This window comes from Pristiophorus japonicus, chromosome 8 (genome assembly GCF_044704955.1).
Source record: "Pristiophorus japonicus isolate sPriJap1 chromosome 8, sPriJap1.hap1, whole genome shotgun sequence".
Classification (NCBI taxonomy): domain Eukaryota; kingdom Metazoa; phylum Chordata; class Chondrichthyes; family Pristiophoridae; genus Pristiophorus; species Pristiophorus japonicus.
The window spans coordinates 198,121,668-198,136,633 of NC_091984.1; the positions used below are offsets into that span (position 1 = coordinate 198,121,668).

General features: G+C 43.1%; 1 protein-coding gene across 1 annotated transcript in view; it reads right to left on the reverse strand.

Annotated features, from left to right (window-relative positions):
* Positions 1–6,257: 6,257 nt before the first annotated feature.
* The window catches only part of LOC139269238 (putative phospholipase B-like 2), a 13,835-nt gene continuing 5,126 nt past the window's right edge, over positions 6,258–14,966 (reverse strand). Inside the window, exons 2-5 of the mRNA XM_070888327.1 lie at positions 13,831–13,962; positions 13,590–13,742; positions 9,083–9,245; positions 6,258–7,335 (exon numbers count right to left, since the gene is read on the reverse strand). Coding sequence (XP_070744428.1) covers positions 7,168–7,335; positions 9,083–9,245; positions 13,590–13,742; positions 13,831–13,962 — 616 coding nt within the window. The 3' untranslated portion in view covers positions 6,258–7,167. The remainder of the gene's footprint in view (positions 7,336–9,082; positions 9,246–13,589; positions 13,743–13,830; positions 13,963–14,966) is intronic.

The window sequence follows — 14,966 nt, forward strand, 5'->3', positions numbered from 1 at the left end:
ACTTCAAACTAAATACCGAGATCAAGACAAAAAGAGACACAGGTTTAAACTAGTAAAAGGCATATTTATGATGTCAAGAAGTTTTTCTTCACCCAAAGAGTGATCAACAGTTTGAATGTACTTCCAGGTAAAGTAGTGGGGGCAAAACCCCTGAAACTGTTCAAATAAAATGAGATGTTACAAAGGGGGTCTTTCTGGATGAACAAAGATGACCATCCTCAAGTCATATCTTTCTTGGGATTTTCTGAAGATACTGACTTGTGTTGCAGTATGGTTCCACGATTATCTCACCCACGTGTCTATTCAACAGTGAAAGTGGAAAGTGAACTGAACCAAAATCTGTCCTCACCCGAGATCCACAGATGCATATTTGCCACTAAGGGCAAATGGTTAGGGATAAGGAGAGGGAACCCTAGCTTATCTTTCTTCTCCATAATTAAAGGTACCGAGGGCAACAATTATGCCTCAAATGTTGCCAGAGCTACAATCAGGTAATTCAGCACAAACTGGGAGATTGAATCTGGGAACTCTCTGGTTAGGATGGCTCCATCATAATGTGTCTTCTTAGTGGGAGGGAGGAGAAAAGTACACTTATGCTATAATAAGAGTGTTTATGAATTGTTCCATCATTGCCAATTTGTATTTGAATTTCAGCAGGCTGCTCCATGAGAAAAAGGGACAATCTTGTACCAACTTTTCACACACATTGCAGCATCGTCAGTACATGTGCAGTGCGGACGATTACAGCTTATTGAATAGAGAAGTTATGGGGATAGAAATTGGTCCTCATTGCATCCATTTTACAGGCGCAATAAGGGAAAATTTTGGGGATTAACATACTGCACCCGACAATGCCTGATATTCAACCCAATATTGGGTCGGGCCATTTTTCATTTTTCAGGCGTCCAAGTCAGCTGTCTAAAACAGGCATTAGGCCCCTTGCATATGCGAACGAGATCTATTGCTTGTTTTTGGACCTCGTGGGGAAATTGGGCTGCCCTGAGCAGAGCAGGTGTTGGGCTCAGCTTTTGCATGCGTGGATGTGGCTCAGCAAGCAATGCTATTTTTTTTTAAATAAAAAGGGTTGATGTGGAGCGAGGAGGAGCAATAGTGCTTCTCCTTCCCCACTGATGGCCTGGTCTCCTCTCCTCCTCCAGCACGTGGTGAGTACAATGGCTGTAACCCCCATTCTGAACCCTAGTGCACCACTGGCCCCTTCAATACCTGCCCCAACCAAGCCTTGGACCACCTACCATCAAGGGCGCTACCCAGCGCCGAGCCTGTCGCTAACATCTCGCTGTAGGCAATTAGGCCCATATAGTAGTGCCTGGTCTCCAGTCGTCCTGTACCCTCTTGCCACTGGACTAAGACCTCGCTCAGCTAAGCCCGTGTGGTAGATGGTGTGCAACGATCACCCCACGTTAAAATAAATCACACACAGGCATCTTCCACTCCTCTAACATGAAGTTTGGGACTTGGAACGTCAGGACCCTCATGGATAAACAGTGACAGACCGGAACGCCGCACCGCCATAGTTGCCCGGGAATTTAAGACGCTTTGATATCGACATCGCAGCCCTAAGCGAGACCCGGCAGGCAGGGGAAGGCCAGCTTAAGGAACAAGTTGGAGGTTACACCTTCTTCTGGAAAAGGAAACCAGAGGAAGAACACCGCCTCCACGGAGTCGGCTTCGCCATCAAAAACGAGCTGGTCGACCACCTCAAAGACTCCTCCTGCGGGGCTAACGAATGCCTCATGATGCTTCAACTCATCCTATCCCGGAACCAGTGCATCACAGTCATCAGTGCTTACGCCCCAACACTCGATGCAACAGATGAGGCCAAAGAGGGTTTTTACTCCAACCTCGGAAAATCCCTGACCTGCGTCCCGCCGGGCGACAAACTGATCCTCCCCGGCGACTTCAACGCCAGGGTCGGCAAGGACACAGACATCTGGGGAGACGTGATTGGCAGAGAGAGGATAGAGAAAGCCAACTCCAGCGGTACCCTACTCTCGACAAAATGTCTAGAGCATGAACTTGCCATCACCAACACCTTGTTCCGCCAGAGGGACAAATACAAGGCATTGTGGCAACATCCTCGCTCCAAACACCGGCACCTACTCAACTATGTCATCGTCCGAGCCAGGGATCGCAAGGATGTGCGCGTCACCCGTGCCATGACAGGAGCTGACGACTGCTGGACGGACCACCACCTAATCCAATCCATCATTGACATCAACATAGCCCCAAAGCGAAGGGGCCAGCAGAAGCAGTGACGCAAAAAAGTCAATGCCAAGGGCACTTAAGGACCCAGCTAAGAGAGCCCTTTACAGTCAGCGCCTCACAGCTAACCTGGCATGCCTTGATGACCCCACGATGCAGAATGTCCACAGCGCTTGGTCTGCCCTCCAGGCCTCCATAACCAGTGTCTGCAAAGAGACGCTCGGTCACTCAACCAGGAAACACCAGGACTGGTTTGATGAGAATGATCAGGAGATTCAAGAACTAATAGATTGCAAGCGCAGGGTTTTTCTGAGCCTTAAACAGCAACCCAACTCGGGAGCAGCAAAGCAGCATTACAGACAGCTCAAGGCTAAGGTCCAACAAAAAACCCGGGACCTAAAGAACAGGTGGTGGATGGAGAAAGCACAGGAGATACAGCAACTAGCCGACAGCTATGATGTGCGAGGATTCTTCACTGCAGTCAAGGCCACATACGGACCAAACTCCCAAGGCCCCACCCCATTCCTGGCCAAGAACGGGGAAACACTCATCAAGGCATTCAGGGCCCGCTGGAAGGAACACTTCAAAGATCTCCTCAAATCAACATTCTGCCTTTGACTCGAGTGTTCTCGACTCCATTCCGCAGCATGCTACCTGCCACCACCTCAGCAAGACCCCAACACTGCATGAGGTAGAAAAGGCTATAAGACAGCTAAAAAACAAGGCTACGGGAGTGGATGGAATCCCTACTGAGGCACTGAAGTATGGCGGAGAGGCACTACTGGCGCGAACACACGACCTCACCTCTCTCATCTGGAGGGAGGAGAGCATGCCGGGAGGTCTTAGAGATGCAGTGATCGTGACCATCTTTAAAAAAAGGGGACAAGTCCGACTGCGGCAACTACAGAGGAATCTCCCTGCTATCAACCACTGGGAAAGTCGTTCATAGAGTCCTCCTCAATCGTCTACTCCCCGTGGCCGAGGAGCTCCTCCCGGAGTCACAGTGCGTATTTCGTCCCCTCCGGGGCACAACGGACATGGTTTTTGCAGTGCGACAAAGGTCCTCCACCAGCCTGTCCTCGCTGCACAGCACTGCCCCCCCAGACATCGAGATCCACGGTGTGGTCCTGGACAACGTGGACCAATTCCCCGATCTCGGGAGCCTCCTATCAACAAGAGCAGGTATTGACGACGAGATCCAACATCGTCTCCACTGCACCAGTGCAGCCTTCGGCCATCTGAGGAAAAGAGTGTTTGAAGACCAGGCCCTCAAAATTGTCACCAAGCTCATGGTCTACAGGGGCTGTAGTAATACCCGCCCTCCTGTATGGCTGAGACACTCAAGTGCAGCAGACACCTCAAGTCACTGGCGAAATACCACCAGCAATGTCTCCACAAGATCCTTCAAATCCTCTGGGAGGACAGACGCACAAACATTAACGTCCTCGTCCAGACCAACATCCCCAGCATTGAAGCACTGACCACAATTGATAAGGCCACACGAGACTCCCAAACCAAGCGCTCTATTCGGAACTCGTCCACGGCAAACGAGCCAAAGGTGGGCAGAGGAAACGTTACAAGGACACCCTCAAAGCCTCCCTGATAAAGTACGACATCCCCACTGACACCTGGGACCCTGGCCATTGACCGCCCTAAGTGGAGGAAGTGCATACGGGAGGGCGCTGAGCTCAGAGTATCGTTGCCGAGAGCATGCAGAAATCAAGCACAGGCAGCAGAAGGAGCGTGCGGCAAACGAGTCCCACCCACCCCTTCCGTCAACGACTATCTGTCCCACCTGTGACAGAGACTGTGGTTCTCGTATTGGACTGTACAGCCACCTAAGAACTTATGCTAAGAGTGGAAGCAAGTCTTCCTCGATTCCGAGGGACTGCCTATGATGATGATGACCAGATAAAATCATGAAAGCTGCCGGGTTGTCTGAACAACCCTACTGGTTTCACTAACGTCCTTCTGGGAAGGGGCATACCACTCCTATCCAGTCTACATCAGGCTCCAGTCCCATACTAAGTAGTTGACTCAATGCCTTTCGGGCTTTGTTCATGTTGCCCACATCCCAAGGACAAAAAAAAAAGTTTGAAACCCAGATTTTTTTGAAAAGCTCCATTCCACGTGGAAATGTGCCATTAGATGAACAATGGCAAAGGTAAATGTCATCAGTACAGCAAAGTTATTTATCTTGCAGAATGTTGTTCCTGATTCTTTGAATAAAATCATCCAACACCTACAACAGGTTGTAACTCAGACCATCAAATAGGGCAATCACCTTGGAAAATGTCCCTTTAAGAACTTTAATGTGAGACTTTGTGACACTGTCCTTTGCCTTTTTTGACTGATGTATTAGTTCTTTCCTGAAGTAGCAAATTGATTGTACCATAAACGATGAAAAGGCAAAAAAAAACTTGTCCTATAACAAATCATGCATATTTGGGTGGATAATGGCAATTACCAGATAATTAAGAGTCCCCAAATGTTGATCTCACACACATGGTCCAGCAACACCTTCGGTGAAAGAATACAAATAGACAAGAATATAAATGAAACATCAAAGTTCGTACATCAAAAATTGGTGTGAATTCTGGAAAACAATTAAGGTAGTGGAAAGTTTAAATTCCACGGTACGTTGAATTGCTAATCTACACCACAAACTCAACAGAAAAAGCAAAATACTCCAGTGTTCATTGGCCCATTTAGAGTGCAGACGTACTCTCTTTTCAATACACTGGCACTGGTGCAATATTTCTGAAGTGTCACGCTGGCTGCAACACAAACCTGTGCATTGACGGAAGAGTTATCCAGCTTGAGCATACTGTTCCATTGATGTTTATTGAACCTAGTTTCTAGTGTTTCAGGCAACTATGGGCCACTGAATATGTCACAATCGAGTAGATCCCAAGGCTAGACTCTCATAGCCCCATGACTATTTCTCTGGAATCTAAGCCAGCTTCAGACTGCTCTTGACAATGTTATTGTTGATGTTGGACTGACTTAGACCAGCCACCTAATTTATCAAAATAAAAACAGTCAAACTCCATGAGAACATATTTTGAGCAAAATCTCTTGTCTACAATGTTCACATTAATAAGATTTGTATTATGTAGGTAGGTTTGACAGGCGTGTATCATGTAGGATTTTAAACATACAATAGGGTGCCCTGAACAGCCTTCCACAATCATGAGCACTGAGAAAAATGATTTCTCACTTCAATCTCACTTAGTTCCAACTGATTTCATGGTCGTTTACACAATACACTATTGCTGATGGATTCCGCTGATCGAGAATTCTAGCTGCTTTTATTCTTCTATGTATGCATCACAGGCTGGTGCATAGCCCTTTGCTTTATCTTTTCTTTGTTTGTAAGGTCATTTTAAAAACTAAGAAAGCAGCACTTTCCGAATCTGTATGGCGTTCCATTATAAATTCCCATACCCACATTTATAAGAATGGCGGCCTATGTAAAGTTGTCATGCTGTTTGCTCTTGGTGATGCTGTTTTGCCTGTCATAGCTTCTCAGAGAAACTTCTAGGGACCAACCAAATTGCCTTCCAAGTTGCCATGAAGTTTTGCTATTTAACTCTAAACAATAAAAGTAATAAAGGGGCAAATGTTAGAATTTAAAATAGGGACTGAATTACATCTGTCTGGCAAGTCGGCTCATCACTTGCCCCTAACCCTGCTTCACTTGAAGTCTCTTAGTCCCCATGTACAATACCACAGGAGATTAACCATTATCGGTCTTAGAGAAGCTCTGTGCTGAACATCAGTGACCAGTAAGTTCTGCTGAAAAACTGCCCAAAGTCAAGGTAGAAAGCCCATCAGCCTGGGATGAAAGGACACGGTATTCTAACTCAACATTCACACCATTTTCCATCCAAGTTTGTTTTTTCCAACACGAGGAAATGCTTAAATAATTTGGGTACCATAGACAGGGTGCAGACCTGCTCAGTGGAAAGTGCTAATAAAGTTACATTAGTAATTCCCAATGTTAAAATCAGGCCACAAAGGTCTGATGCACATATATTTCATTGACTTTATTCAAACATCACAACTCAGTACAGACAACATCCTCTGTACTCAAAAGAGTACATCAGCAACCTTTGTATTCAAAAGTAATGCACAATTTTATGTATTAGCACCAGATATGTAGAATTTAATATTAAAAAATAGCTTAAGTTGCAAATAATGTACCAACCAGGTTAACAGCAACCATCCATGGCTTAAGTCCAGTCTGGTTTTCTGCTGGGCGGTCTGCTGACAGGCAACTGATCAATCATTCGGGTGCACAAGTTGCAGGAAGGTGCAACATGGGCCCAATGTCATGGTACCTGTACTGTGACAGCTCTGACCTTAAATTGGTTTAACTGTTAGCCAAAGGTGGTGGTTTTGTCAGCTCACCCTGAATTCAGCCAGCGCTGTCTATCTGCATGATTTGCCTCGGTCAAGAGGATGGACAACTGTAGGTCCATCAGGCCACTCGAATTGAAAAGAAGCAGCCCTGCTGGGAGTGAAATTTTCTCTGTTCATTAAGTCATTACAAAATGATAGAAGCTTTAACAAAAATCTCTTAGCAGATTATTAGCTGTAAAAATACATTAGTCAAGAAAGCCTGCCTTAAGCTTTAATTTGTGCGTGTTATGTTACCATCATGTTGAAGCGGAAGACCATGTACATCAAATTTCATCAAGTACACAACAATGCTGATGCAAGATTGCATTCAAAATGAAACTTAAGTTAGTGATTATTTTGCAGAATTTACACCACAAATGGTGCTCCGACATTTAGAATCATCCTCTCATTTCAAAAATCAGCTTTGTACGAGTTAACCCAAGAATATTTTAAGTAAGGCAGATGATAAACATAAATGTCTTAATCTGATTTAAAATACTTTAAAACAAAAAAATAAATCTGGTAAATGTTCTTAGGTTTTTATTTCCACTGCACCATCACTGGTAGAAACCTCCACAAATCAGGGAGTCCCATGTGCACAAGGTTGCTGAACGGAGATTTACTCCACTGAAATGCTGGAACCTCGTCCCACGTTGGGCCATTCACTGCAATCATTCGATAGGTGCTGTGCAACTCAAACGAGGTAACCTAGGCATTAACACAAGTCAAATGAGTTAACCTTAAGCTTTAGAGAGCCACTTTAGCATAATACTGGGCTCAGAGAAGAATTGCTTATAGCTATGATTTGATTATCTTCAAATGAAATAAGAGCGTGTTTGTGGAATATAAGCCATGTTCTATAAATACTTGTGTTTCACACAATTTATTACTTTTGGTGAGCAAGGATAATTATGCAAACGACAATATCTATAACCATGTAGAGACAGAAACAACCAGTTAAACCTGCTATTTTAGTTGAAGGAATCTTGACCATGGAATCTCATTGCCCTTCTTTATATAGGGCCATAGAATCTTTGAATCGTACCATGAGATCTTTGAGGCCTTCTTGTACAAGCAAATGGAACCATATTTGAAGGATAGGACCTCAGACAATGTAATGTCTGCCTCAATTATACACTCAGGTCTTGGTGTGGGATTCAAACCCACAATTTTCAGACTCAGGTGAGAGTACTACCAAGTGGGCCAAACTCATATTGCATCATTGCATCACTGATAGGCAAACATACTGCGAGGAGGCGGGGGGTCATTAAAGAGGGAGGTAACACTACAATCACTGACAAGGAAAGAGTTCCTCCATTGCTTGGTTAATTGTTAAATTTTTTCTCTCAAGAGCTCCTTTGTGAATTATACAAATATCCATTTAAGGAAAGGAGTTAAAATTAGCATGCCTTATCTAAGTTTTCAGGTATTATTCAGCAGGTGTACAAGCTATCAGCCAGCATTAAATTATAAGCCCATGTGTTCTATGTGGGATGCGGAGGGAGAGAAGAGTGGGAAAGTGAAAAATTACCAAAAGACAGTAAACTGAAAGAAATGGAAATATCCTTTTTTTTACTTCAAATTTCTTTGGGCTAAACTTTCACCATTTTCGGCAGTTTTCTCGGAGGTACAGCTGTTTTTGGGAGAGAAACCGCCCGCCGAAAGTTTCCCCATACTTTTTGAATGGTACTGGCCAAATCTGAAAATGCCTGCCGAGACCAAACCGCCGAGAAAATCGCCAAGGTGCAAGTTTGGCCTCAACGGAAGCCCGTCCAGATCGCCGAGGGAACCATCCTGTGAAAGCTGCTTAAACAGGATGGTAGATGAGTACTCGGCAAAGAAAGGCAAGCTAAAGGTTCTTAATTTTTTTAACATTGTAAAACAGCGATTAGCTTTAAAACGGTCTTGGAAATGTTTAATTTTTTTTTAAAAAAGTGATTTTAAAAAAAAGTTTCCCCCCCCTCCTTGGGCCCAACCGCAGCCTCAAAGTAAATTAAAAAAAAACATTTTAAGAACCGCCCGTCTCACTTAGTTTTGCCTTTAACCACCGAGAATACTGGTGCAAGATCCATTTTCTCGCCGGGCGATTATTTTTAACTTAATTATGGAAATTCTCGCCAGTCTAGTTGCAAAACTAGAGTGGTTTTTCTGAGTGGGCAATCTGGCGTTGAGGGGCTCTCAGAAAAGTCTAGCTCTTTGTGTAAATATACAAAAGAAAAACTAGAAATCTGAAACAGACAGTCAGTACCAGAATAAGAGAGCTAGATTAATGTTTTGGGTGGAACCCATCAGAATTCCTGCTATTCTTATGAAAGGTCCCATCCAAAATGTTAATTGATCTCTTTCAGATGCTGACCAAATTGCTGTGTGTTTCCAGCATTTGCTGTCCCCTCCACCCAATTCTGTGCGCTGTTCCCACGTCCCCTCCACACAACATTATCTCAGAACAGCTCACCTTCATGTCTGTACCTCCATGTGAACGCAGTCCTAATGCTGAAAATGGGTAAGTTCCATTAGCCGGATTGAGGTCAGATCTGGCAGAGATTGAATTCTCACCGTTGTGTTTAGGATCACACTGCTGACATTCAGACAGAGGGTCATTCTTAAAGTTATTATACCTGACAAATATAAATTTATTGTAATTAATTATTCTGAAAAAGTGAAAACATGAGCAAAAGATCAAAATTATATTTTGTTTACTTAATTTATAAGTGTCAGCTGCAGGTCAGTAGATAAGCACACTCTCGTCGGAGTCAGAAGGTTGTGGGTGCAAGTCCCACTCCAGGGACTTGAGCACATAAATCTAGGCTGACACTCCAGTGTAATGTTGAGGGAGTACTGCATTATCAGAGGTGCCATCTTTTGGATGAGACATTAAACTGAGGCCCTGTCTGGTCTCTTAGTGGGACTTCAAAATAGTGCCATGGAATCTTTGAAGAGCAGCAAGGGAGGTATCCCCGGTGTCCTGGCCAATATTTATCCCTCAATCAACATAACAAACACAGATTATCTGGTCATTATCACATTGCTGTTTGTGGGAGCTTGCTGTGCGCAAATTGTTTGTAGCATTTCCCACATTAAAACAGTGACTACATTCCAAAATTACTTCATTGGCTGTAAAACGCTTTGAGATGTCCAGTGATCATGAAAGATGCTATATAAATGCAAATCTTTCATTTTCTTTCTTTAAATGCATTACTTTATATCTGAAAGTTGGTAGTGCATTATTTAAAATCATAGGGGCCGATTTTCAGCAGCCCACCACTCTCTACCGCCCACATTCCTCCTACAGATCCACCCAGTGCCACTTTGGAGGTGGCCTGGAGGAGAGCCACTGGGAACCGCCCGTTGATGGCCGAGTGGCGCAACTGAGCTCCCGCCCGCCGGGTTCCCTGATTCCTGTGGGCGGGAGTCGGCGCAGAGCGGGGGTGGACCACTGTGAGGAGGCTGGTCTGTCCCCGACGGTACGTCTGAACCACCTGAAAAAAAGGTAAGTGAACATTTAAAAAAAAAACATTTTCAACAGTGACTTACCTATATGGGGTCCCGACGGTCTTTGGATGGTTTTTGTATTTTTTTTTTGTGATTTTTATTTTCAGGTCTTTGACCCTCCGCGGGCCCGACTCCATCCTCGGCGGCACTTGGGCGGCAAGCGCCTCTGCGGCTGAGAATGCAACCTCCCCCGTCTGCCGCCCAGATTGGCGACATATGTCTTCCATTTTCCACCCACCGACCTTTGAGGGACCTCGGCCATGAATATCCCGCCCAAAGTACCATCCGGTACCTTGGCATCCATCGGCATCACTTGGGCAGGCAGAGGCCTTGCTGAAAATCTACCCATAGGATTTGAAAGATCGAAGCAGGCAATAGGCTTACCAATTGTCAACTGCAAATTGAGGATTCAGCTGCTATATTAATTTTTTTTTTTTTTTTTAAAGTTGAGAAACCTAAATGAAGATCAAAGATGCAAAGTGCAGGGCAGCATCACAATTCCTACATTACAACAGTGACTACTCTTCAAAAGTGCTTCATTGGCTGAAAGTGCTTTAGGACATCCTGAGGTAGTAAAAGACACCATATAAATTTGTCTTTATTTCTTTAAAAGATTGGGAGAGAAGACCAGATGAAATCAAGGAGTAATTAGGTTTAAAAGTAAGTAGGTTAAAAAAAGCAAAGAGAGTGAGGGAGGCAGAGTTCTAATGTTTTGAGATTCTGTAAAAATAAAAGAGTTGGAGCAGATGTAGTTAGCCTGGCTTTTAAACAGTGAAGATGCAGGGAGAAGGAAGAGTGTGTTGAATAGTACATTTGGATCTAGAAATATTCTTCACTGGTTGAAATGGTGGATAGTATACAGTAAGAGAATCTCTATATATCCTGATGAGAACGTAGAGAAACTCAAGAGTCTGGAAGAATAGAATCTTTGAATCTTCCGGTTCATCTGGTTCCTCTACAATTATTAAACCTCAGTCAAGGAAAATCAGCTCATCATACATTCAGACTAACCTCCTCTCTTTAGAGAAGGCAAATCACTTAAAATGGGAGTAAATGTGTGGAATGACCTGCAAACTGATTAATAGAATACTGTTAGATGATATTTTAAAAAATCAGCAATGAGGTGATGCAAACATGTAAAGGATAAAAGAATGTGCAAACAGTGGAGGATGAAAAGACATGAGAGGCCCATACAAAACAGTGAAAAAAGAGAGAAACAAAAAGAGAGAGAGAGAGATATATAAAGGGGAGAAAGCTGAAAATATAGATGTAGTAATTAAAACATTTAGGCTGAATGTGGCCATTTGATCTTTCTCTCAATTTACAGTTATTTCTCATTTACCTGGTTTGGGGATTTGTCAACTCTGGGTAAACAAATTTTCCGATAGAGCGAGTTTCCATAAATCGTAAAAAAATTAAGAAAAAAAACAATCACGTGTACTTTAGGACGACATTATTTACCTCACTGCAGTCGGTATAGGTTGGACCGCCCTTATTTACAGGCGGTCACTGCGGGGCATACAGGTCAGGTGGGACTCAAAAAGCGGGCCGGTGTGGCAACCAGGGGCAAACTGCTCAGCGCTGCCGCAAAACCGGCCCCGGAGACCCCCGCAGAGCGCCGGAGGCTGACCGCCCACCCAGGAGACCTCACCGCCGTCATTGCCGCCCGTCCGGGACAGAAAATGGAACATGAAAGATCAGAAGATCCACCCCATGGAGTGCTGGGTGGCTAATCATGATTCAGTAGGAAGGTAAGTACAATATATAGTTTGCACAGCTTAAAGCAAGTAATAATGTTCACTGCTGCTTGTATTTGTTATGTAGCCAATGATCCTCATTTTTGTTTAGTTGCCGAATCTTGCAATATTTTAAATTCCATTACGGCGAGTTTTCCGTTACATTCGTATCCGGGTAATCGAGAGTTTACTGTACTATATTACAGTCCTTCGCCACTGACTGCAAAATCCGGGCATATGTATTAACCTTATCTACATTAATATCGCAAAACAAATGTGGTTTGTAAATAGAAGTAGAGGTAAAGCGGACGAAATCCGTAAACCTCAGGACTGAGGCCGTTCCAGGTATTTCCTGTACGGTTTTCCACTGTCCCAAATCCAGAAACGCCCGGGCCAAGGTAAGGGGCGGGAGGGGAGAGTCCGGCAACAGAGGTGGAGGAGCTCCGGCGACGGCAGGTCCGGATTTTGGAACATTTTCCGGATTCAAGACGACCCCGCCAGATTGGCCCGGTATCCAGATTCCAGAACATTCCAAAACTCCGGATTTCAGACGCTCAACCTGTACTGAGAATGCAATGAAACTTCACACCAGCTCCTTTTATAGGGCACTTTGTAAAGACAATTAAGTGTACTTATTTGCTTGAAATATTACTTCTTACTTCTAAAAATTGTGATTAAATCTTATGAACACTCTTTTTTGACCTAAAAATATTTGACAGGAATTCAATAATACGGTTTGAAAATCAGGTGGTGTAATTATGGCTCATTGTTAAGGTAATGCAGTTCAAGTTGCGATCCTACAAGTCGAGAGTTAAACAAATAAATTAGCATCTAGAAATGAATAGTTTTATGGCCACATCCTCATTTCAGTAAATTCCAGCACTCAGCAAGATAGTCAGATGAGTGAAGTCATTGCATATGCCCCAACAATTTGCAAGTGCCACTCTTCTACCTGTCATCATTTGTTTTTCCAAATTAGAGGGAAAATAAAACAAAAGTTAGACCGCTCTTTGTGGTCATTAGGATGAGTCAAGATTTTTAGTTTTATCACAACAGTAGCATAGGTCTCAAACACAAACGTCCAAACAGGAGTGAATAATAAAAATTAATGATGGGAGAACAGCTGAACTGGCTGAATACAAAAAAAATTCTGCTTCAAAATTTAGTGTTTGTAAAGTGCAACCCTGTTAAAATGAAAAGTAATTTTCATATAAATGTTTACCTGAGTACATTAATGCATGCAAACACAATGAAGATGCTGACTAATGGAAATGAATAGAAAAAATGTTTCTGAACTTTATATACAGAAAGACTTTTTCTCAGCTAAATGTCTAATTTTGTGGATAAATTCTGTAATGCAAGAAAAATTTGATTTAGAAAAGCTGATTTTAGACCAAGGACATTAGTATTTTAAAAATGTGTCTTTAAAGAGTTAGTTTCAATACATTAGTCTAAAATATGATTTCATAGAATCTGGTATATCAGGTGAAACAATCTTGTTTCATTTCTTAAAAATGAGCTAAATAGTACTAATTAATATTTTTGGGTTTCAATCAAATGAACCAGTATACAGGATTTAAAATCAATATACAGTGAGGTTTACCCAAGTCCTTTATGTTACTATAATGTATTGACAACTCCAGCACACATTTAGAGTGATCCTCAATATATTTACTAGCTTAAAAGATCAAAGCAATGTAAAGACATTATTCTGGTTGGCGCAGCTGCACATACCTCATTAATTTAATCATTGAATCCATGTCTGTAACCAAAGTTTGATTTCGACGGAATATCAGAGCTCGAGGACTCTTGGTGTAACTGAACCAGTCTCCAAATTCCTTAACCAGCGCTGGTTTACCACTGGCATTAAAGATTTCTTCAAAATACCTACAGAAATGCAAGTATGAGTTACAGTTAACTCATCAAAATATATTGGTTTTGATTGAATTATGCATGTTTTGGTAAAAATATTTACTTGTATATCTTTTCCCCATTTTTATCCCCTCTGGGTCTTCCCAGGTCACATGCTATCATAGCGGAGAGAGGGAGCAGTATCTCATTCCTCTGCCATTGCTGCTCTGAACTGACGAGCAATATGACCACGGGTCAGGGACTGCACTCTCAAGATTTTCCCTCCCGGTGGGGAGGGGAATGTTCTCCACTAAGAGCACACACCAAAATCAATGCGGACAAGACGCAGGGTAGTGCAGGAATTTGATTCTACAAACTACTACTCTGGCACTCTGTATTGGTGCTCCAACACATTGTGTCAGCTGTTCTCATGGAAAGTCTCAGTTAAACAACCTGAAAGACATTAAGAAAATTGCTATTAGACATAAAATGTCAATGATAATATAACTGGATTATTTAATACAACAAATAATTGTTGCATAGAAAATTACCAATGGGATTACCTCATCCAGTTATACCCAATCTGCTTGCACGCATTCTGTATATTATGCCTCGTGTAATCGGCTATAAAGAACTGTCAGGCAGTACTACTGTGGCTGTAATTCATTGTCAGTCAGTAGTTCTCAGCAATGAATGAAACATTGGATGGCCAGTTCTGCTAGAATGTAGAAAAAATAAACATACTGCTGACGAAGAGACACAAATGTCACTCTTATTCAAGGTTGTATCAATTCTGATAACATAAAATAGGGTGGAGTGAGATGAGGTAAACCAATTAATTAATTAGCATCCGAGACCTGGGATAAACAACTGATTTCTGGATATAGATGGAGAGGGAGGAAAAGGAGAGAGAGAGAGAGAGAGAGAGAGAGAGAGAGAGAGAGAGAGAGAGAGAGAGGAGGGAGGAAAAGGAGAGAGAGAGAGAGAGAGAGAGAGAGAGAGAGAGAGAGAGAGAGAGAGAGAGAGAGAGAGAGAGAGAGAGAGAGGGAGGAAGAGGAGAGAGAGAGAGAGAGAGAGAGAGAGAGAGAGGAAAAGGAGAGAGAGAGAGAGAGAGAGAGAGAGAGAGAGAGAGAGAGAGGAGAGAGAGGGAGGAAAAGGAGAGAGAGAGAGAGAGAGAGAGAGAGAGAGAGAGAGAGAGAGAGAGAGAGGGAGGAAAAGGAGAGAGAGAGAGAGAGAGAGAGAGAGAGAGAGAGAGGGAGG